General features: G+C 45.5%; 2 protein-coding genes across 4 annotated transcripts; one reads left to right on the top strand and one right to left on the bottom strand.

Annotated features, from left to right (window-relative positions):
• Positions 1–6,097: 6,097 nt before the first annotated feature.
• On the top strand, positions 6,098–13,956 carry PGAM1 (phosphoglycerate mutase 1). Its single transcript, XM_025880589.2, has 4 exons — positions 6,098–6,396; positions 10,844–11,118; positions 11,880–12,060; positions 12,800–13,956. The coding sequence occupies exons 1-4, from the start codon at positions 6,258–6,260 to the stop codon at positions 12,967–12,969; spliced, it is 765 nt and encodes a 254-aa protein (XP_025736374.1). The 5' UTR covers positions 6,098–6,257; the 3' UTR covers positions 12,970–13,956.
• EXOSC1 (exosome component 1) lies at positions 13,514–24,650 on the bottom strand. Of its 3 annotated transcripts, XM_025880498.2 has the most exons (8): positions 24,558–24,649; positions 24,337–24,452; positions 21,706–21,780; positions 20,596–20,684; positions 19,416–19,449; positions 18,851–18,901; positions 18,234–18,318; positions 13,514–17,901 (listed from the first exon to the last, which is right to left on the bottom strand). In XM_025880498.2, the coding sequence occupies exons 1-8, from the start codon at positions 24,622–24,624 to the stop codon at positions 17,795–17,797; spliced, it is 624 nt and encodes a 207-aa protein (XP_025736283.1). In that variant the 5' UTR covers positions 24,625–24,649; the 3' UTR covers positions 13,514–17,794. The 3 variants fall into 3 exon arrangements, with proteins under 3 accessions (XP_025736283.1, XP_073760471.1, XP_073760472.1); XM_073904370.1 differs by lacking the exon at positions 21,706–21,780; XM_073904371.1 differs by lacking the exons at positions 19,416–19,449; positions 20,596–20,684; positions 21,706–21,780 and having other exon boundaries at positions 24,558–24,650.
• Between the last annotated feature and the right edge of the window lie 108 nt (positions 24,651–24,758).

The raw sequence follows: 24,758 nt of genomic DNA, 5'->3' as shown, positions 1-24,758 counted from the left end.
TGCCTGAGGAGGTCGGGGGCTGCGTGAAGACTGGCGGGAAAAGAAGACGGCTGCTTCCTGCCACTCAGCAGCTTCGTCAGTGGCCCCAGGCGCTCCCCCCACACCCCCTCCCTGCCCTCGGGACATGGCTCGTGGTGGCTAGGCTCTCACAGATTTTTTTTTTTTAAAGATTTATTTATTTATTTTGAGAGAGAGAGAGAGAGAGAGAGAGAGAGAGCACACATGAGAGGGGGGAGGGCCAGAGGGAGAAGCAGGTTTCTCGCTGAGCAGGGAGCCTGATGCGGGACTCAATCCCGGGACTCCAGGATCATGACCTGAGCCGAAGGCAGTCGCTTAACCAACTGAGCCACCCAGGCGCCCTCTCACAGATTTTTTAAAGCAGCTTTATTGAGCTATAATTCACATACCATCTCCTTCACCCATTTAAATTGCACAATTTAATGTTTTTAGTTCACTTCACGGTTATGTGTAACCATCCCCACAGCCAATTTTAGAACATTTCATCACCTCACAGAGAAACTCCATGTCCCTTATTTAGCAGCCCTCAACTTTCCAGCACCAGGCAAGCACGAAATCTACTTTCAGTCTCCATAGGTTTACCTCTTCTGGACATTTCATAGAAATGGAATCATATATCATGTCACCTTTTGACTTCTTTACTTAGCGTTCGATTTTCAAGGTACATCCAGGCAGCACGTATCAGGGTTTTATTCCTTTTTATGGTTGAATATTCCACAGTATGGATATACTGCATATTGTTTATCCATTCATCAGCCGATGGACACTCGGGTTGTTTCCACATTTTGGCTTTCGTGAATAATGCTCTTATAAACATTTGTGTATGAGTTTTTGTGTGGATATTTGCTTTCTCTTGAGTATACACCTAGGAATGAAATTGCTGCATCATAGGGTAACTCCATGTTTAACCATTTGAGAAACTCATGTGGGTTTCTGATTGTTGTTCTTTCTTGTCCACATTTCTTAGGCTGGACAACCCTGAGCTGGCTCATGTTGTCACCTCCGGGAGACAGGCATTTCCTCCACTGCGCTCAGGTATATGACAGCCACCAGCTCCCCTGCTCTACCCCCAGCAAAATCCTTAGCAGGCATATTGGAAACCTGGCCAACCACCTTGCCATTGGCTGACAGGCCCCTTTGATAACTTTCCTCAGTTAGTCAGTAAGTAGTCACTAAGTGCAGACATGAAAATATTTCTGACTTGGGGCGCCTGGGTGGCTCAGTCGTTGGGCATCTGCCTTCGGCCCAGGTCAGGGTCCCAGAGTCCTGGGATCGAGCCCCGCATCGGGCTCCCTGCTCCGCAGGAAGCCTGCTTCTCCCTCTCCCACTCCCCCTGCTTGTGTTCCCTCTCTTGCTGTCTCTGTCAAATAAATAAGTAAAATCTTAAAAAAAAAAAACAACACACTTCTGACAAATTTATTGAATGTACGTGCACGACCATGAGACTTTATCTCCCCGATCTCATACAGCTGGTTGACCCAGGGCCCCAGCTGTGTTACTCTGAAACCCCTCAGAGCATTCAGACAGAGGTCACGCTGCCCACGGGCTGTCCAGCCCTGACTTAGTATCCCTACGTCAAGGATGCAAAGGCAAGGCCTGCTCTGAAGAGTGATCTTGGCTCCAGGATTCCTCAACAGCCTTCCTGAATTTCCTCAGAAACATACCGCAGTCCAGATGCTTCCACCTACCCAATCTTCTTTTCCTTCTTCCTTTACTTGGGTCACACCTACTCTATCACCTCCCCATTTCCTGTCTCAGGCATTTCCCCTAATACATTTTATGCAAATCCTGTCTGGGCAACGGCTTCTCAGAGATCCTGTCCTAACTCATACGACTAATCTCTCAGTCCTTCACTAAATTTAATGTGAACTATTCCCAAATAACAAAGTGTCTGCCTGTTTTGTACTTAGAATTTCATCCAAAGAAATAGAGTAGGAAAACAGTTCTACGTGAAGGAAAGTAGAGGGGTCAAAAAGGTTTGCTTATTGCCCCGCTTTGAGCAGTTTAATCATCGTACTTATGACACGCAGGGCCTAGAGGCAGAGGGCACCCCCCCCCCCCGTGGTTGGTGGTTTCTTTTTAGAGACCAGAAGAGTTCCAGAATCCAGAAAGAAGGGCTTGTACTATCGCTGGGCCAGACACTCAAGTCGGAGGCTGGGTTTTGAGGACAGAAGGAAGGGTGTTGTCAGGGGAGTTGTAGGAAGCCACAAGTCCACGGTAGCGCTGGCCTCCCTCTTTTCCAGCCACACTCCTTCCTGCTGTTGATTCTCAGATGGCGACTGCAGGGGCTGGAGCGGGACTTTCGGGCCTCCTTGAAGCACTCTTCCTTTCTTCCAAGCCGAGTCCTGAGGCATGAGCTACGATCACCTGGGCTCACTCTCTGAGACAGAAATCCTGTCTTCCTCAGATAGCAGCTGAGCTGACACATCCGAACAGCAGGCCATGAAGTCACAAGATGTTCCACAAGTAAGGACCTGGGGTGTCCTGCCGGGGACCCCTGTGGGCCAAACAGCAGCTGCCCCTGTAGAGAACTTGGTTTGCCTCACTTCGATTCTAAATCGGGCCCTCCACTGAATGTTTGGCGCTTGGTAACGGAGTGATACTTCTGTGGACAAAATAAGTGGGGAGGGAAAGCTGAGAGAGGCCTTTATTGTTTTAATGAACAGTGGAGGGTAATAGGGCTGTGCCTACTGATGATCCTTATCTGAATTTTTGTAACAGCTTAACCAATAAGCTGGTTGGTTGAAAGCTGTTCCTGAGATTTTCCCTAGGCCTGGGGAATTAAAGCACTGGGCTGGAAGAGAAGCTATCTGCCCTAAGAGTTTGGAATTTTGAGGCTGGCTGGAGGCCTCAGGTGGAGGTGACGGTTTGTTATTAATGACTGCCCCTGGCCCAGGAGATGACATCGGAGAAGAGTCTGGAGCACAGATCCCCACCCCCACACTCCAGGCGGGAACAGGGTCCTAACTGGCCACAGTTGCCCCCTGCAGGGCAAAAAAGCGAGGGCAGTGACCTGGTTAGGAACTGTGAAGTAGGTCCCTCAGGTTGCTCCTATAGCTGGACCCCAGCTGCAATCAGCCCCTCACTCCTGTTTTGTTCTCGGGATGTATGAATTCTCTCCTGTATCCACGCGGTTCTTCAGAAGGGCCCAGGAATCAACCCTGACAAATGTCTCTGTGTTGTCTGTTCAGTAGAGATAACAACTAAGGTTAAAAAAAAAAAAAAGTTGAGGACAAACGCTACTGATTTATCCTTACCTTTGACTGACATTTGGGAAATCTCTGTGGTTTGATAGGCTCTAAGCTTCTTCCCAGATTTGTGATTAAAGCTGAGTGAATCCCCATCTCTGTCCAGGAATTCTGGCTTCTGGCTGCAAAGCAAGCCTTCCGGTCTTCCCACAGTGCTTCTCATTCCCCTTACTCTCCCACTCTCCGGATCCCTCCAGGCTCCTGCCTCACTTCCTGACACAGCAAGCCCCAACTTAGGGGCCCTTCCCCGGGGATTACCTCTGATTTCTCCCTGATAAACCTGCTCCCCTGCTCATCTCCTGCTCTTTTTGAATGGTTCATTTCACTTTCCTCTTCTGTTACGTGTGAACTGGGGGTAGCAGGAGGTGGGGGGTTGCAGTGGAGGATTTTCAAGGTCTCTCCCAGCCCTGACACTCAGGGACACTCAGAGAGTCTACCAAGGGCAAAGGCATCACGCTAAGTGCATGTGTGTGTGTGTGTGGGGGGGTGTGTATAAAATAGTTAAGGTGTGGTGTCCGTCCTCAAGGAGTTTCTAGTTGAGTTGATCTGAGGCCTACCTAAAAAACTTCTGATGAGTTAAGGAAAATATCCTGTAAATGGGGTGCATAAAGTTATCAGAGTTCCCCAGAATTCCAAGGAAATGAGAGATGCCTTCTGGAGGCAGAGGGGGTTGGTAAAGGAATAAAACAGGATTCCCAGGCTCTTTCCCAAGGCTGGTGGTACAGATGCCTTAGATACCCAAAGTATCCTACTTATCTGCCAGTTCCAATCCCAGTGGGTAAACCGTCCCCTACCAGGCATCCTGCTAGAAGGGAAATCTGCTCATGGACCCCCAGGCTCATACCCTTTGAATTGGTGCTCTTCATTAAATCTTTTTGCCTTCTTGATCACACTGCTAGTAACATTTGTTATTAATGTTAGTAATGTATTTATTGTTATTATTATGACTATTTGCTAGGCACAGTGCTAAGCGCTTCCCATGCATGATCTCACTTATTCTTCACAACAGCATTTTAGGTGGTTATGAATATGATTGTTAACCCAGTTTACAGATGGGGAAAATGAGGATGAGAAGTTGAGTGACCCATCTTAGGTCCCATGGGTAATCAGAAACAGAGACATATTTGAACTCAGGTTTCTTCCCATTTATACTTCCTACTTAGTGCATAAATGGGAGACCTCATCTAGACTAGAGCACAGAAATCTTGAAGCAGAGAGCAGGGGGAGGAGAAAGGGACATGGCAGGAGCCATGACTGGGAGTATGGATTAGGGCCAAGGCAGGGGGACAAAAAGTCCAGTCTGAGAAGCCAAGGTTAAGGCTGGAAAAGCTCTCCCTGAGAGGGCCGGGGTATCAGGTTGGGATGACCAAGCACTAGGAGCAAGCAGGAGGAGAACCTGCAAAGACGGATTCTTTCAAGGATCCCCACGTGGGCCATGCTGGAAGCTTGAACTGAAGGCCTTCCAAGGCAGTTCTCACTTTGTAGCGCTGGGATTCTGTGAGCTCTGGGTGTAGTTTTAGTGCTGGACCTCACTCTGGTCATCTCTCTGGTCACTGAATTCCATCTTCTCCCAGGTGCATTGTGGTTAGAGGGCACCCTAGGCCCTGGGACTGCCTGGGTTTGAGTCTTGGTTTCTCCTCCATTTCCGAGCTGTGAATTTGGACGGGGATTTGGAAGCCAGCCTCAGCTTGAATCCTGAGTCCTGTAACCTTAGGCAGTTTACTTCATCCCTCATTTTCCTCATCAGTAAATAAGGAAATATAATACCCACCTCATAGGATCATTATGAGGATATGAGGATTAACTGAGTTAATGTTTGTAAAGCACTTATAACATTGTCTGGTACATAGTTTTTTTTTTTGAGAACATCTTAAAAACTTTTCTAGAATCTGTTAAATACAGCACACAGCACAATTTCATTGTTAGCTGTTTACATGTGGGTCTTATTTGCACTCCACTTGCTGTGAAGGGCAGAAAACACATTCAGCCCATCTTTGGCCCTGGCCCACTGACTGACTCCCGGTTTGGCGCTCAATACAGTGGCTAGTTTGAAATAAACCAGGAGTCAGCGCCAAAGGCGTCAGAGAGCTGTCCAGATAAGCAGATATTAAACTGCTGATTGGGTGTAGGGGAGGAACAAGCAGTGACTCTCCTCTTTCTGGAATGTTTGAAGGGGTCCAGAGTTTGCGTCACTGTTGGAGGACCAGGAGGCACCGACTAGAGGCTGAGAGACACCCGAAGAGGTGGGATAAACAGCCCCGTGTTTCTATAAAGAGCAGGACTTTGGAGCCCGCAGTCAGAGCCAGCTCTCTTACGTGCACAATAGGAAATGAGTACCCACTAAAAAGAGAGAGCACCGGTAGTGGCTATTGACTGAGCACCTTCCAGGTAGATAGGCACCAGCTTAGCATTTATTATGACTATTCACAAATGAGGCTGGGCGAGGTTAAGCGACCGGCCCAAAGATGCAAAGCAATAAAATGGAAGAGTGACGATTCGAGCACAGGTGTGTAAATCAAACTCTGCGTACGGATGGAAAAGTGACCTGGCGCAGCTAAGGGCGGTTCAAATGATAACGGTCACTTTATTACGACAAACGGCTTATGAATAACAGCAACACTGGGAGAGCAGAGACGTTCTCGAACGCCACCGCGGGCACACCCACCCCGGCGCTGCCCGAAAGTCCCGCCGCCTTTCGGCGCTTACGTGCGCTCCGTGACCGCCGCGGCAGACGAGGGGCCGGCGGCCGAGACCGCATGCGCTCTGGCGCCCTCGAGCGCGCCCCTCCCCCTCGGCGGCCGCAGCGCTGGCACGGGGGCGCATGCGCACGCCCGGCGGGAGGAGGGCGGTCTCCAGCGAGTGGAAAGATTTGGGCGACCAAGTGCGCGGGAGCCCGGCGGTAGGGTGCGAGGGCGCAGGCGCGGCTGGGGCCGGGCAGCGACTCCAGAATCTCGGCTAGTCTCAGTCTGTGTCGCACCCGGAGCCGCCGCCATGGCCGCATACAAGCTGGTTCTGATCCGGCACGGCGAGAGCACTTGGAACCTGGAGAACCGCTTCAGCGGCTGGTACGACGCCGACCTGAGCCCGGCCGGGCACGAGGAGGCGAAGCGCGGCGGGCAGGCGCTGCGAGGTGCGGAGCGGGCCGGGCCGGGCTGTGGGTGGGGGCTGCGGAGGCCCGGGCGGTCGCCGCTCAGTGAAGGCCGCCTGGCTCGCCCCCTTGCCCTCCCAGAGAGGGCTGACCTTGGGCTTCAGCTCTCCAGCAATTTATTTTGCAATTGACAAAATGGGCCCAGATTTGGGGGGGGTCGACTTGATCAAGGTCATCCAATGGAGTGAGGGGCCGCCCCAGGAAGAGGACCGGGGGCGGTCGTCCCTTAACACACTGCGTTCTCCAGGGCACCACCTTGCGAAATTCTCCCATTTTTTAGCCTGAGCATTTAGTAACTCGGGGACGGGTTTTTACATTGGATGCCCGGTGTCTTCCAGCAGCCGTGACCAAGCCTTTTCAGGAGGTCGCTGCGGATCCTAGTGAAGCGTCAGGCCACACGCTTGTCCCCGGCTGTGGGGAAGTATCGCGGCACTGGGGGGGGGGGGTGGCCCAGCGGGCCTCAGAAGCCCACGTGCTTATGCAGGCCTTTGCCGTTAAGCAGCATCCCACAAATCCTGTGTCCAAAATCTATTTTCAAATGTAATTGAATGAATGAATGAAGGATTTTAATTGATCCTGTGCACGATTCCATAAAGTAGACGATTTTTATCCCCCTCTTTTCTATCCCTCCCTGGCCCTCTCTTATAGTTGGGAAAAGTAAGGATTGCATAGATGACTTGTTCAAGGTCGTATCTTTTTATTCCTAGTCCATCTCGCTTGTTCCAGTTCAGGGTTGAGTAACAGGTAGATGCTGGGCAAAGGTGGAAGTGGCAGTGAGATAAACTCGCCTACCCCGGCTTGCCCCGCTGTGGGGGGAATAGCTTTCTGTGGTTTTGGAATGCTTTTTATAAGGAGTCATTCTCAGCTGTCCGCAACCTGGAGAATCTCTCTGGTCTGAGAAGGTGAACGCGCCCGATCTCGTCTGATCTCGGAAGCTAAGCAGGGTCGGGCCTGGTTAGTACTTGGATGGGAGAAGGTGCTTCCATTGATGATTAGGGCAGATCCCGCCCTGCTCCCTTCTAACCTCTGGACAGAGAAGCAACCCTTTAAAAGGGTCATTGATGCCTGATATGGAAGAGGTATTTGGCCTCAGGTTACTCTAGCTGCTGCTTTTTTTTTTTTTTTTTAAGATTTTATTTATTTGAGAGAGAGAGAGAATGAGAGAAAGAGAAAGCACATGAGATGGGGGTAGGGTAAGAGGGAGAAGCTGACTCCCTGCCGAGCAGGGAGCCCGATGCGGGACTCGATCCAGGGACTCCAGGATCATGACCTGAGCCGAAGGCAGTCGCTTAACCAACTTGAGCCACCCAGGTGCCCAGGTTACTCGGGCCTCTTGCCTTCACTCTAGATCCTTTGAAATGAAGCAAAGGTTTGGAAAGTGTGGGAAATGTAATCCTGCTGGCTGTGTGTGTGAATGCTGGTGTGACTTACATTAGGAGAGGCTGGGAAAGGGAAAGTGCTGGTAAAGGAGGCCATTTTCTCTCCTGTCTGGCAGGAAGAACTGTATGAGTCTGTGGTGGTTTGCTGAGGACTAGCCCAGGACAAAGATAATTGCAGCTGTACACTAAAGACTGATCAAATGGTCAAACTTGTAATTTCTCTTTAACAGACCCTATTTCAGTTTTTTTTTTTTTTTAAGATTTTATTTATTTGAGAGAGAGAATGAGAGCACGAGAGGGAAGAGGGTCAGAGGGAGAAGCACAGGGAGCCCGATGCGGGCGGGACTCGATCCCAGGACTCCAGGATCATGACCTGAGCCGAAGGCAGTTGCTTAACCAACTGAGCCATCCAGGCGCCCCTATTTCAGTTTTTTTAAAGTTTATTTTTAGTAATCTCTACACCAGTGTGGGGCTCAAACTCCATAACCCCGAGATCAAGAGTCAGATGCTCTTGTGACTAAGCGAACCAGGCACTCCCCATTTCAGTTTTTAAGTAAATGTTGGTAGCATTAGTTAGAAAAATCTCATTTAAAATCTTAATATGAATATGTTATGGGCATCACAAATGATACTAAAAAAGACTAAAAGCAGAAATCTGAATGGTGAAGACCATCATGAGTAATTTAAGAAACCTAAAATAAATATATTAAATTCTTCAGAGCTTTAAATCATAGTAGGGTTTTTAAACTCTTGAAACGTTTCAGGAGGAAGCTAGTGAGAACTGAGTTTCCCCATGCAGTCTTACCTCGGGGGCAGGGGGGAATGAGGTCCACACCACACCATTTACTCCACCCATGGGAGTGTCCTAGTCTATGTGTTTTATTTAATGGGCAAGTTAAAGGAAGAGGCCTTAGAGTTCTCTGTTAAGTGCCCTGAGGCGAACTACTTTTCTCCTTGGGGACTTAATTTGAATATCCAACGGGATTGCAAGTGGAAAGATCTGGAGTGAAACAGCCGGTAGCTGTGCAGCATGGGAGATGAGGCTTGCACAATGGATGGTTGCTTTCCCTTGACTCAGCCTTTTACTGGGGAGCCATTCCTCCCCTTAGAGTTAGGGAGGAGATGGTAATGGAGTCTACTAGGACTTGTCCTGAGGCTCAGTGATGAGATTTGTCATCTTTTCCCTTGTGGGTAGTGTAGTGATGGGTTTCCTGGTGATTAATCCTCCCTTCCCCCATCGGCATAGTTCTTACTGGCCTCATTCTCAGTCGAATGACTGGCAGGAGAATTCACTTCACATTGCATTAATTACTGTTGGCAACCTCCATATGAGGCAATACCCAGGAAAGTTTGTGCTGAATTTCAAAGAGGGCCTTGTAGCCTCATGGAGGAAAACACTACATAAAGGGCTATTTCCTTATTAAATTGGGAGGGGGGATAATATTTCATGAAATATGAATTGTAACCTGTTGGTTGGGGCAACGTAACTCTTGATTACCACCCCTTAATAACTACCGTGTATGTGTATGGAGGAGAGGTTCATTTATAAATGAATCAGTGCACAGCACTTGCTCTTTTTGCTCTTTCTCCAGGGAGTGGCTTCTCCTAACCTTGGTCTAGCCGTCCATCTAAGTAGGTACAGGCTGGCACCTGACTAGAGCAGAAACTGTGGATTAAGAGATTGTGATGTGATTTCCACTCCATAGTGAAAATATAATTTCAGGCAACAAACTGAAGTTTTAATCATCATCCTCTAAGAGCTCTTGCCGTGTCCTGATTGTTGGGGGTTTAAAATCCATTTCCCCTAGGGCGCCTGGGTGGCTCAGTTGGTTGAGCGACTGCCTTCGGCTCGGGTCATGATCCTGGAGTCCCGGGATCGAGTCCCACGTCGGGCTCCCTGCTCAGCGGGGAGTCTGCTTCTCCTTCTCACCCTCCTCCCTCTCATGCTCTCTGTCTCTCATTCTCTCTCTCAAATAAATAAATAAATAAATCTTTAAAAAAAAAAATAAAATCCATTTCCCCTAGACAAGCAGTTAGGACTGAAATATATTAGTAATTATTGGTCAGAAGTGACTATTTTAACTAAAATACATCTAGATTCTTAGGGGTTAGGAAAATATGGCAGGGGCTAGAGATGGTGGTTATGAGTTGGATTTTCAAGTCACACAGCCTGATTTTTTTTTTTTAAAGATTTTATTTATTTATTTGAGAGAGAGCACATGAGAGGGGGGAGGGTCAGAGGGAGAAGGGAGTCCGATGTGGGACTTGATATCCGGGGACTCCAAGATCATGACCTGAGCCGAAGGCAGTCGCTCAAACTGAGCCACCCAGGTGCCCACACAGCCTGGGTTTTAATCTCCCACGTATAAGCTTCAACCTTGAATGATTTGCTTAACTCCTCTAGCATGGGTTGTAAGGATTGTTAGGAAGACAAAACACGGACAAAATAGTCCAGTGCTTGACAGATGGTAAGCCCTCTATAAATATTAGCTATTATTATTTATTAAGAGATTCCAAGTTTTTAAGCATCCTTTTCTTGAAAGAGTTGAAGCAGAAATAAGTTCTTCAAATGGGCTTAAGCACAGCACTCTGGGGTTTAGGATAAGCCACACAGATGGCACAGATTAGCTACTTGACAATATGTTTAGGTCTTGAGTTAGATGAATTATTGGGGAACCACTGGGAGGTATGTTGTCAGCTATAACATAAATCAACAAATTTTATCTTCCGTGAAGGCGGAATATTTCTTTCCTGCTAGAGTATACAAACTAGTTAAATTTTTTTTTTTAAGATTTTATTTATTTATTTGAGAGAGAGAATGAGATAGAGAGCACGAGAGGGAAGAGGGTCAGAGGGAGAAGCAGACTCCCTGCAGGGAGCCCGATGTGGGACTCAATCCCGGGACTCCAGGATCATGACCTGAGCCGAAGGCAGTCGCTTAACCAACTGAGCCACCCAGGCGCCCCCAAACTAGTTAAATTTCTATGTGAGAAAATTCTGGTTCCAGAGTGGACCTGATTAGCTTATCACTTTGAACTTGTGATTCCCAGATGCTGGGTATGAGTTTGACATCTGCTTCACCTCGGTGCAGAAGAGAGCAATTCGGACTCTCTGGACAGTGCTGGATGCCATTGACCAAATGTGGCTGCCAGTAGTGAGGACTTGGCGCCTCAATGAGCGGCACTATGGGGGTCTGACTGGCCTGAATAAAGCAGAAACTGCTGCGAAGCATGGCGAGGCCCAGGTGAAGATCTGGAGGCGTTCCTATGATGTCCCACCACCTCCAATGGAACCCGACCATCCCTTCTACAGCAAGATCAGTAAGGTATGGACTAATGGAGGTTTCACTCACTCCACCTAGGACCACAGGTTAGGGTCCTGGGCCTCACTCTTTCTTAGCTTTTTATTAGTGTCTGCCTAGTCCCATTGAGTTTATAATTTATGACAAATTGTTAATTGTTTTAGTTCCCCTTCTCCAAGGAATGACCTTCACTTGTTAAAAGATAGAGCTGGTAGTTATTTAAAATTTTTTTTTAGATTTTATTTATTTGAGAGAGAGAGATAGAGAGCACAAGTGGGGAGGAGAGGGAGAAGCAGTCTCCCCGCAGAGCAGGGAGCCCGGTGCGGGACTTGATCCCAGGACCCTGGGATCATGACCTGAGCCGAAGGCAGTTGCCTAACCGACTGAGTCACCCAGGCGCCCTATCCTTTTTTCTGTCTTTGCTGACATACTTTATAAAACCCATCCATATGTGCTCGCTTTGGCAGCACATATACTAAAACCCATCCATAGTTGTAGGGCCTTCCTAAGCCAAGTGCAAGATTAAGTGAATTGGGAAGAGCTTTGTGCCTACCTTTTTTGCCGCCTTTTCTAAGTTTCTTTTGAATAGTTAATCTTCCCAATTAGTGGGTAATGGTGGTAGGAAGAGCAGCAAGATAATAATTACCCCCTTTGCCAAGCTCTCAGCTCCATTCTGTGCCCTGGTGAGAGACTTTCATCCATCACTTTGACTTAGGGGATGAGGAGTGGGCAGAACAGATGCAACTACTACTAATTGGTGAGTTTGGGGTTTTTTTGTTGTTTAGGATCGAAGGTATGCAGATCTCACTGAAGATCAGCTACCCTCCTGTGAAAGTCTGAAGGACACAATTGCCAGAGCCCTGCCCTTTTGGAATGAAGAAATAGTTCCCCAGATCAAGGAGGGGAAACGAGTACTGATTGCAGCACATGGCAACAGCCTTCGGGGCATTGTCAAGCATCTGGAGGGTATGTATATTTTTCAGGGGAATCCTCAAGGAGGGATACAGCAAAATTGCCACCAATCAGGGACTTAATTCATGCAAAGGAGACCTTTAGGAAAAGGCCAGACATATGGAGCGCCTTGGAGATAGTCCAGATTGACTCCTAGTCACCCTCTACCCTTGTTGCCTCCAAGCATCGTAGATAGACTCGTTGGGTGCTTATTATATATGCAGAGCTTCCGGTCCCCCTTCAGACCTGATGCAGAAGCCGCATCTTACCCACGTGAGTCACATACACATTATAATTTGAGATGCTCACCTTTAGACTAGGACTGCCACTTGAAACTACTGATAAAATCCTCCTTAATCACAACCTGGTACAACTTCACATGTGAATCTCAATTTGCATCCTAAATTGTTTCACCTGAAGGCCTCGAGGCGCAGATGTGCTGATTTTTGGCAGGCTGCATGGACTACATAGGACATTTGAGATGTGTATGGTCCTGCTTCGCTGTGGGTTTCCAAACCCTACTTTGGGAGAGAAATCTGTGGTACACACCTTTTCATACTTTTTTCTTGCTTTTCAGTGGCTGAGAAATAAGTATTTGGCATTCTTTGGGTGACTGATCTATAATACAGATCATCACTGTTATTACAAATATCGGAAAGGGTGTCTTGTTTTAATTCCTACTGTAGTCCTTTGTCACCTGCAGGGGTGATGTGCATTTGTGTCTTGGTTGGCTAATCATGGTGTGTATTTTCAGGTCTTTCCGAAGAGGCTATCATGGAGCTGAACCTGCCAACAGGTATTCCCATGGTCTATGAATTGGACAAGAACTTGAAGCCCATCAAGCCCATGCAGTTCCTGGGGGATGAAGAGACCGTGCGTAAAGCCATGGAAGCTGTGGCTGCCCAGGGCAAGGCCAAAAAGTGAAGGCAAGCAGGGAGACTACTTTCCCAAGGATCCCTCCTTGCCCATCCCACTCCTCTGCACTTCTTCCCTGCACATGTCACACTGACCACATCTGTAGGAATCTTAAGTTTTAGCTGCAGATGGGAACCAGTGGCTCCTAATTTCATTTAGCCATTTTATTTCTTGCATCCATTCCCTTCATATATTCTAGTCAGAATGGCACTTCTGGGGCATGAGTTCTCAGTCCAAGCTGAGAGAAGACTCTTACCCAAGAGTAGGGAATTAGTAACACTGGGGTTTTTGCTACTGCTTTATTACTAAGGACCTGCTTGATTTGGGGATAGGGAGGAACCATGCTAGGTGTGACCAAGTGAGAAGCAGGAGAGCCTATGTGTGGTCTCAGGAGCAAGTCCTGTACTATTCTGTAGTCAGGTGGGGGGCTCTAGTCATTCCAGTGGAAGATGAATGTAACCTGCATGGTGATTAAAAACAATCATTTCCCCTCTGACCCCAGAAGAGCTGGCTCTAGAAGATTGGGATCAATCTGAATGTTTTACATGTTGCATTTACTTTTACAAGGAAAAAAAAAAGTGTGTGTGTGTGTGTGTATATATATATATATATATATATATATGTATATGTATATGTATATGTATATATATATATAAAATACAAAGCAAAAACCCTTCTGGGGTTTCTAATGGCGGTTGAAATATTCCCACATGTGATCATCCAAAAATAAGCCATTCCTCACACCAGTGTGGGATCAATTCCTTGACTTCTGAGGCCTAGGAGTTTATCCTGCTGTGTGTTTCAGAACCCCTCCCCTGCCTTAATGTTTTATGGCAGTGAGATGCCTCTTGATCATGTCCAAGTGTGTCTTTCACTGTATCTGTTTCTGATCATGTTCCAGTTGCTTGGCCCTGCCACGGGCCCAGTACTCATTTTGAGCGTACCTGTACTAAATCTTTTTTCCAGATCAGTATAATAAAGGAGTGATGTGCAATATCTCTGTGTGATGTAGTGATACCTCTTATGTGAGGTCAGCTTGAACATTAAACTTGAAATGTCCCTCATCACCCAAGTCCTTGTATGACAGAATGAGAGCTTTAGGACAACCAGTCAGTTTACACAGTCTGGTCCAAATACGGTGTATCTTACTAGGTTTTCCATCTTAGGTTGGAGAGCTGATGTGTGGGGGTGGGCAGGTCATCTTGGCTGAGCTCTCCATTCCTATTGTCTACAGCTCTTGCTCAGTGATGCTGGTTACTGAATACCACTTGAGTGGAAAGTCAAATTCTGAAATCCCATTATGCCTTTTGAGTAAGGTAAAGTCTTGTTTACCTTAAAAAGCTACTCTTTTTCTATTAGAAATCTGTAAACTTGATTCACACTTTTCATCCTCAGAAATTACACAGACCCTTATAAAATGATGCAGGAGAAAAGGAGTATGATTATATATGTAATTAGGAAGGGACATGGCTCACATTTACCTTCTCTCTAAGGCCTCTGAAAAGATCGTGGGATCTTGCCTACAAGGCAAGAGAAAGCTCTTACTGCCTTTCTTCTAGTTGGAGGAAGTAACGCCCTCCGTCTGGGAAGCTCTCATGAAGCTCCTCTGTGCCGGCCATTGGGTGAAGCATGTTATATACAATCTGTAATCTTCACCACCGCTGAAAGGGCTGCTATCCCCAGTTTACAGAAGAAACAGGCTGAAAGAGGTGCAGAAACTGGCCAAATATACACTGAGTACTGGAACCCAGAGGAAAAATATTCAACTACAAGTCCTTATGCTAAATTTAAATACTTCTAATCATCTTGCTTCTCCAGTTTTTTGCTTGATCTATATAGAAACCCTAAGATGAGCTTTAGTAATTTTAATTCCCCAACAGTTTGGTGGAATGTTAAATTTACTTAGCCTATACTGAATTGTAGACCAAAAAAAGTTGGTAATTTTCTCTGACCAAGGCTCTTCACCCAAGTCAGACTGGATCAGCTTACTCTTATGTCTTGACATCACCTAAGTTTATGGCCGTCTTCACTCATTGACTAGAACTCTTAGGGGTAGGAAAGTAACAGAAAGCCTGCATTATTTACCAACACCACTAGGAGGCTAACAACTATCCTTCCAAGACCATGCTTGGCTTGGGTAGCTAGCTAAGCATAATCACCTGTGGAGGGGGGGAACCCTTTGTAGGCATTTTGAAGTTCATCTCACCCAGGCTGAGAATCACTATTCCAAGGCACAGAAACAATATTCTCCTTGTCTCTAGAACCAGTTGTAGGTGAGCAGATGATATCACTAAACATCACTGTTCGGGCACAGCCATTGAGTCAGCTATGAGAACACTCAAACTTTTAGTGTGCTTTGCTATGTTTAGTCACAATACCAGGTACTGAAGATTCAAAGACAGAATCCTGCCCTAAAAGCTCAGGCTAGTAGGGGAGACAGGCACATAAACTTGTAATACAATATTGGACAGTTAATGGAAAAATCCAACCTGCTCTGCAGCAGATCAGAGAGAGCTATTCAGCTGTTTCAAATGTTTTTTTTTTAAATTTTTTTTAAAGATTTATTTTATTTGAGAGAGAGCACATGAGAGGGGGGAGGATCAGAGGGAGAAGCAGACTCCCCGCAGAGCAGGGAGCCCGATGCGGGACTCCATCCTGGAACTCCAGGATCATCACCTGAGCCGAAGGCAGTCGCTTAACCAACTGAGCCACCCAGGCGCCCTGTTTCAAATGTTCTTTATGACACTTTATTAGAACGTTTGTTTACATATCACCTGTCTTTCCCCATTCTGAATGTAAGCTCTACAAGGAGAGGATTCTATCATGTTCACTGCATTAACTCCTAGTTCCTCAAACAGTGGTTGGGAGAGTAGTTGCTCAATATATATTTATTGAATGAATGATGTCCCAACAAGCAATTAATGAACCACTGTCAATTTGGAGAGCCTCTAACTTCATGCCCAAGGTTCTGGTCAATACTTAGCTAAGGAGGCACAACAGTAGAGAAGAATGTGGGCTTTACACTAAGACAGACGTAGGTTTGAATAATGCTCTAATGCTCTGCCACCTGACGTCTATGTGATGTAGGGCAAGTTAACTAATTTTTCTAAGCCTTAGTTTAATTCTCTGTAAAACGCAGAAATGATTAGTACATTCCAGGGCCACTGGGAAGGTCAGAGAGAAAATAAGTGGCTAATGCTGTAGAATCAAATTGGTAGCATCCTCCTACAAGGCAACATGGGGAAAATCTAACCAAAATTTTAAAAGTACACATTCTTTGGCCCAGCATTCCACTTCTAGGAATCTGTTTTGCCATAAAACCCAGGCAAGCACAAGGATATATAGTAGAGGGGTTTTCTCAGTAGCATTGCCTATAAAAGAAAAATCTGTAAAGTTTAAAACCTCTATCAGTAAGGGGACTGCTTAAACTACATCAAAGTGTCTAACATAAGGCTTGGAATTTGACAGATACTTGATAGAAGGCAACCAGGTCTATAATAACAACACATAATAATACCGGCATGTACTGGAACTTTAGCATTTCTTCCTCACAATAACCCTGTAAGACCATACTATTCCAGATGAAACAAGACTTTAAAAGAAACAAAAATAGCTTGCACTATTATCAATGTTCAACATCCTGATTATTTTCGTATACTGTAATTTGTACAATGTCACCATTGGGGGAAAATGGGCAAAGTGTACAAGGGATCTCTCTGTATTATTTGTTAAAACTGCATGTGGAGCTACAATGATCTCAATTCTATTTTCTATTTAACAAACAAACAACTTAACCTATTCAAGGCTAGCAGCTAGAGAATATAGACCCAGGCAGGATGACTCCGGAGTTCACCTGTAACCACTGTCCCTACACATAAAAGATACGGGCTCCTTGAAGAACGTCTCAACAACTGACCTCCGCTAATTCTTTCCTTCCATTCCCTCGGCAGCTTCTCCATGCTTAACCCTCATCCCTTCCTCATCCCCAAACTTGCATGTTCATTCCTGCTTCTGCACTTTGCTCAGGCTTCTCTGTCTGCCTTGAATATCTTCATTCCACTTAGCTAAGTTCTTCAATTCCTTTTCACATCACAGATCCTTCCCTGGTCACCTCACATGACAGTGCTCTGTCCCTCTCTTCAGATTTAGCAAACATTTCCTGGGGTACCCACTAAATCAGTAATACTATGTTCACCTAATTACTTTCAGAACTACTCACATGTACCCTGAATCCCCATGTGTTCTGTAATTTGCACTAAACTGTAATCGCTCTAAATGGATGTATATAAAGTGCTTGATCCAGTGCCTGGCACATAGTAAGTACTCAATAAGTGGAAGTGCTTAAAATAGAACATAAAAAATACAAAAAAGGTTGGAGATTAGGCTTTTCCAGAGGAAGTAAGCACTTGACACATGTCAGTTAATGGGTGTCAGCAACCAGACAAACCCCTGCTCTAAATATCGTGATGCTTTTTGGATTCCCTTCCCTACTGAAGACAAGAGAAACCATAAAATCCTTTTAGTAAAAATGTTTTGTCACAGCCAAAAATATGTATTTGCAAGACTGTTAGAAGGAACAGGCTACTTCCAACATTATACAGTTTGTTTGCTGGCTCCTCCAAAAGAGAAATTGATCACTTAAGAGAATGAAATGCACTGAAAGGTTCATAAGAAAAATATTCCACCTACAGCGGAAGTTGCTAGCAGGTTTTTCTAAAGGTGGTTGTTGGCCAACCCCAGGTGTCTGAATAAAGACAATGGCATCTTGATGTTGGGTTTATACATGTACTCTTAGAAACGGCTTACCCCTCTCCATGGGGTAAAATGTGGCTTCTTAGGTCTGCAAGAATTCAGGTTGTACTCGGGCCACTTTCCGGAATTCTTTAGTGTGGGTCTTAGGGCACTGCATCTCACACCAGCTAATGGGAACCATCTGGACACCTGGAAGGGAAGAGCTGATGTTGGAACTGGGACCCCAAATGTTTACCTAAGACTCTTCCCTTTCAAGGCTGGCTTTGAACTGAAGTATCACCAGACAACCTAGTGAACCTCACCTCATACAGAAAAAGCCTTGTTTATTCCACTGATTTATACAGTGAGTCTCCCATTACAATTATATAAGGAGAATCATTCTAATCTCAGGAGTAAGTACTGACACTCATATTGCTGCCTAGATAATTAAAAAAACAAGGGTAACGAGAAAAACAGTGGATTAAATCCCAAACCACAGCTCCCAGGGACAAATAAGCATGTGGACGCATGGACCTACTCACCCGATTCACTGTGGGCCACCACCACCCCAAGTTCATTCTCAGCAGTGGTCAGGAGGTAGTTGGACTGTGCATCACCCAGGGAGATCTAGTCACACAACACTGGTAAAGGAAAATGATGGGTGATAAGTCTTCCCTCCCATAGCCACTTGAGTTGTTTTCTACTTGTATTTTTTTTTTAAGATTTTATTTACTTATTCAAGAGAGAGAGAATGAAAGAGAGAGAGCACGAGAGGGAGGAGGGTCAGAGGGAGAAGCAGACTCCCCGCTGAGCAGGGAGCCCGATGTGGGACTCGATCCCAGGACTCCAGGATCATGACCTGAGCCGAAGGCAGTCACTTAACCAACTGAGCCACCCCAGGCACCCTCTTTTCTTTTTTTTTTTTTAAGATTTTATTTATTTGACAGAGAGAGTGAGAGAACACAAGCAGAGGGAACAGTAGAAGGAGAGGGAGAAGCAGGCTTCCCATGGAGCAGGAAGCCCGATGTGGGGCTTGATCCCAGGACCCTGGAATCACGACCTGAGCTGAAAGCAGACGCTTAACCATCTGGGCCACCCAGGCGCCCCTCTATTTCTTATTTTGACAAAGGACCACAAGACTGCTGGGAATAAAGGATACCACTTTGGCCAAGACAATGTCACCTGGGCGGAAACTCTTATAAATCTCAACCTGCAAAAAAAAAAGAACAGGATTGTTAAGTGAAAGCTCTAAATCAGATCTACATGAAACTATTACCCCTCTGGTAGAAGCAGTCTACTTTTTAACCCACAGGGTGGAAGTCATCATTAATCAAGCCAATTAACAACTTCTACTGCTTTTACAGCATCATCATATAAACAATTTTTAATTCAGTAACCTGATCAGGAATCTGACTTGGACAAAAGTTACTACAGTTGGCTCTGAAAGGATCCAGAGTAAATCTGAGGGATCAACAAAAATAAACATCTGGTTTCAAAGGCAAGGAGTAAACTAACCCCCTTCTGGTCAACAGAGCAAACAAAAATCCTAGGGAGAGGAAAAGGCCAGTGAGGAGAATGCCCCACTTTCCAGTAGGAAACACCTTAAAATTCCTTGGATCTTTGGATCTACATTCCCACAGATGTTTGAAATTCACTGGAATAATTTAAAAGGATTGAGATTCCTAAAGTCATAAGGAAAAAAAGAAAAAGGACCAACCAACAACCTTGTCTTTTTCAGTAGCTCGGACATCTTCCTTGCTATAAAAAAGAATTAACGGAAAGATTAATTATCGGTGGGAAAGAATTATTCTGCAGAATCATAGTAGACAAAGAGCTATAAGAGTAGAGATAACAAGTCATAATTGGGACCCAAATGCCACGCACAGAAGTGGGGTAGAGAAGCATTCCAAGTCCTCATCCGGAGGAGAAAACCACATTCCCATTCTTGGGTCACACACAGCAGCAGTATCAATACCTCTGACTAGTGAAAAGCAGATCAGATTTGGCAGGAAAAAATAAGGAACTTTGCTGCCTTAGGAGAGCTTGAACAGAAGCACTATAGAACCACATGGAACCCTGAGGGTGGAAAGGGCCTCAGAAGTTAAATTATCTAGCTCACAAGAATTGTTTGTCCCTTCTCAAAGAACCTACAGGAAAAAAAAATACCATTTCACCCACTAACCATTTTTAAAAATATATTTTTAAGATTTATTTATTTACCTATCTTACCGAGACAGAGGGAAAGAAGAGACCACACACACGCATGTGAGTGGGGGGAGGACACACTCTATTTTACAGAGGGAGGGAATCTCAAGCAGACTCTCTGCTGAGCACAGAGCCCAACATAGGCTCAATCTCATGACCCATGAGATCATGGCCTGAGTTGAAATGGCAAATCGGTTGCTCAACCAACTGAGCCTCCCAGGCACCCCTAAGACTTTATTTTTAAGTAATCTCTATACCCAAAGTGGGGCTTGAACTCACAACCCCAAGATCAAGACTGGTGCATGCTTTACTGACTAAGCCGGGCAGGTACCCCTCACCCACTAACCTTTTTAATATCTTAAAATCCTTGGGTTTAAACTATATTAAAGAAAGGAAGATGCTTCCTAAAATGTCTTCTACTTTGTTTCATATGAATCATCCTGCATCACTAGTCTCCAGCTTAGCTCAATTCTTTTCATTTTATTTTAAAGCCCAATCTTGTCAATATTTTCCTTTTGTCCTAGCTCATACATTTTAACATTTCCTTTGGACACTACCTGGACAGAATCAAAACACTAAGAGGAGAGCCAGAGAGGCAGGTATAGGAACTGTAATTGTTCCTAAAAATTCCAGTCCCCTGTTCTATCCTAATCTCATTCCAGGTGCTGAGGCAAAGGCAAAGACGTGAACACTGCTTACCGGATAGTTCCTCGAAAAGAGTTCTTAAGTGGTGTGGACCCTACATATAGGATGTGCACTTTGGCAAAGCGCGAATTGATGCTAGAGACCTGGATAACAGAGAAAAGATCAGCATTAGAGTAGTAGCAGTTGTCAGCTCAAGGAGGAGGCAAGAAAGTAGGAATTACCAGGATTTTAGTCCAAGCAACCCTACTAATTATAGGATTTAAGACAAGTTAACTCCTACTTAACTCTGTATAAATGATATATATAAAGTGGAATGACAGTCACTCTGGCCACCTAATAAAGTTACTGTGGGCATCCAATGAAATAATATGGAATAGATCTTGAAAAATACAGAAGCCTAACATAAAAGACACAGGGCATCACAGCAAATCTGGACCTTTAACAGATCTTGCTACGAGCCCTGTAGAGTGGACAGAATTTAAGTGTACACCTCAGCTACTGCATAATATTTGGATCACTGCCTCTTCAGTTATTTTGAGAATAACACATAGATTTTTTGCTGGAACAATTTATAAAGAGAGCAACTAAGAGCTACAAGTTAATTTAACTGGCAGAAGGTGGGGATGGGCAGGAAGTAAGGATGTATTACATTTATTGATCCGTACAGCCTTAATTTGTACTTCCCCTGAAACACCCTAAAAGATGAAATTTAACAGGAATGCTATAAAATAAGGTCTTTTGCTTCTCTGCAGAATAAGATCTCAGCTTCTAGATGTTAAAAAATAGACCTCCTTATTACCCTTTGACATCCCTGTTTCCCCAACTGCATACGCAGAGACTCAGCTCAGTGAAAGAACTATGTGTGCCTGAACCTGGCTGCCTGGATCACTATCCCAGAACTTTCCAGGCCAGCACAGTCCAGTAACACTGTGATGACAGAAATGTTCTGTGCTGGCCAACAGGGCAGCTCCTAACTGTATGTGAGCACTTGAAATGTAGCTAGTGGGACTGAAGAAATGAACTTTGAATTTTGTTTAATTTTAATTCAATTAAATGGCCACATATGGCAAGTGGCTGCCACATTATTAGACAGTGCAGTTCCACAGTGATCATGATTTCACCACTGAACAAGTGTCCTAAGCAGGGAGGTTAAGACCAACTTACCTTACAGGTTACAATAGCCCCCACATCTGGTAGTAATTGGGACTCTGTTTCTCTCATGACAGAAATGACAGGAAGCTATAGAGAAAACAATAAAATGTGAGATCCTGACTAAGCCTTGCATAAAGGTAATCTGTGGCTTAAGAGTAATGTAGGAATGCTTTGGTCCACAGCTGAGATCACAAGGATGGGTGGACTATAGACTCATATGTGCCCAGAGCAGACAGCCTTAGAAATTTTAGGCAATAGGAAGGTCAAGGGATTCTTCAAGGGAAGAATGCTACTAGAAGACATAATCTAATCATTTCAGATCAGTTCTAACAAGGTTTTTGGTGATTTTCTTGGGTTTCTTGGTATATAACCATTGTCTATCATCATGGATAACTTGACTCCTCCAAAGTTATACTTCCCTCTGTTTCTCACTTTATTGTACTGGCTAGAATTTCCAAATAAATGTTCTATAATAATGGCCATATTTGATTTCTTCTATTTTAAAGGAATACTTGTAGTTTTCTCTTTGAGCATGGTATTGGTTGTTGGTGTAAGACAGATATCTTTTTTTAAAGATTTTAGAGATAGAGCACGTGCATGAGCAAATGGGGAGAGGGGCAGAGGGAGAGAGAATCCCAAGCAGACTCCCCACTGAGTGGGGGTGGGGGAGCACTGACACGGGGCTCGATCCCAGGATCCTGAGATCATGACTCGAGCTGAAATCCAGAGTCGGATGCTCAACTAAGCCACCCAGGCACCCCAAGACAGATATTTTGAGCCTCATCTTTTATTTACCTCTCCCTCACTTACTATGCTTCAGTTCCCCAGCCTTCTTTCAGTTTCACTAATTCATTAAACATCTTCCCATCTCAGAATTTGTGTTCAACCTGTTCTTTCTGTCAGGACTGTGCTCTCCCCACCTACCCAATTTTTATTTATCCTTTAGATTAAGGTTAAATGTCACTTCTCCTGACTATGGTGGGTTTGTCTTTTACATGTTCTCATGGTAACCTGTAATATTCTTTCAACATAGTCATCCCATTTGTAGCCATGAACTAATTTGAGCATTTACTTGTTTACAATTTATGTCTGTGTCCCTTGATAACAGAAACCATGTGTATTTGGCTTGTTACCATATCTCTAGAGGTCAGCATTGCACCTAGCACATAAAAATGCTCAATAAATATTTCTATGAGGGGCGCCTGGGTGGCTCAGTCGGTTAAGTGTCTGCCTTCGGCTCGGCTCATGATCCCAGAGTCCTGGGATCGAGCCCTGCATCGGGCTCCCTGCTCAGCGGGAAGCCTTCTTCTCCCTCTCGCACTCCCCCTGCTTGTGTTCCCTCTCTCACTGTGTCTCTGTCAAATAAATAAATAAAATCTTTAAAAAAATAAAATACATAAATATTTCTATGAAATGAATAAACTTAGATATGTTAAAGACATTCCCAAAATTGATTGAATAAAAAGTCTCTCATTTTACATATGAGGACAAAACTAAAACCAGAGAGATCAAGTTTCTTTCTTTTTTTTAAAGATTTTATTTATTTATTTGACAGAGAGCACAAGTAGGCAGAGTGGCAGGCAGAGGGAGAGGGAGAAGCAGGCTCCCCGCTGAGCAGGGAGCCGGACGCGGGACTCGATCCCAGGACCCTAGGATCATGACCTGAGCTGAAGGCAGCCACTTACCGGACTGAGCCACCCAGGCGCCCCCCAAGAGATCAAGTTTCTAACCTAAAGCAGAAACAAGGTCTAGTTAGCCAGTACCTAAATGTTCTAATTCTGAATCCTCTTTCTACTATGCTCCCTGTCTTTAAGCTGCTCCTTCCAAGACTCTTTATCTGATCCTGGGCTAATCCTGGATCAGCCTTTGGAACTAGAGAGAACAGTGTTAGGCATTCAACAAACATTTACTGAGCATAGGCCCTTGTGCTTGGCACTAAAGGTATGGTGGGAAGGTTTGCTTCACATGGAACTTAGAGTCTAGTAAGGGAAGAGTCTAGGGGGAACATGTAACTGAATGTTTAACTGTATGCAAAGATGAGCGCGCGGAAAGAAAGAAATTTAGTTCTTTGTGAGAGTTTAACAAAACAAACAAAAAATAAAAGCTCACAAAACTCCTTTCCTTGACTAGTGGGTCTAGCATGGCTTCTCTCATAAAGTGATACTAGAAAGGCTATCTGAAAGATAGGTAGGAATTAAACAGGCTAAGGAGATGAGCGTGTTACAAATAGATGCCGTGTGTACAAAGGCTCCGTGGCAGGAGAGAGCTTACCCCACTAGCGACAGTGAAAGAATCCTATATGACTAGACTGCAGAGTGAGGTGGGAATGGCGGAGCAAGATGAAACCGGAGAGGTGGGCGACATTTGGACAAGATTCAGCTCACTGCAGGGCTGAGTCCGCCTCTGCTCGTCCCCTAACTTCCTTCCCCGAGTGTCCGCAATATAATGAAGCGAGAGCAACACATCTGGTCTGTGGTGGCTAAGTGCCCAGCAGTGGAGACCTCAGCTGGAAGAAACTCGGAGACCAGCTGTTCTGCTGAGGCACTAAAGACGCGTCCGTAGTGCCCCTGCCTAATGACCGCGAAATCAAAACCAGCCTAAAAAAAAGGAAGAGAAGGAGGAAATGGGAAGCTGTCCCTTTACCGCGCCGTTCTCGCTGCTCTTCGTCAGGCAGCCAGCAAGCGACGAAAAGATGTAGCCGTGTCGGGTGTAAGTGCCGCTGCCCGGGCTGCCCTCCTCCAAGTTACACAGACGTTCGCCTGAAGAAAAACGCTGCATTAGTCACGGGTCCCCATAAGGTGTTGGCCATCCAGCCTTCCTGCCTCTGTCCCACCCAGAATTCGCTATGGGCCCCGCACACTTACCCGGAATACAGTACCTCACGGGTGGCGCCATGACTGCCACTGGAGGGAAACGAAGTCGACTTCTCATTGGCCGAAGTTCAGGAGCAGTTTCACAGTAAGAAACGCGCCAATTGGTGTGATTTATCACGTGATCGTCGGGAGCTCCTTCTCCGGGAAACTTTATTTCCCAGGTTGCCCCGGGACCAGTCCGGGGGCGGGGCT

The sequence above is a fragment of the Callorhinus ursinus genome, unplaced genomic scaffold, assembly GCF_003265705.2.
Source record: "Callorhinus ursinus isolate GAN/ISIS: 27379988/994484 unplaced genomic scaffold, GSC_fseal_2.0 scaffold20, whole genome shotgun sequence".
In the NCBI taxonomy this organism is placed as follows: Eukaryota; Metazoa; Chordata; class Mammalia; order Carnivora; family Otariidae; genus Callorhinus; species Callorhinus ursinus.
Note: the sequence above shows the minus strand (reverse complement) of the source record. Positions and strands in the feature narration are given on the sequence as shown.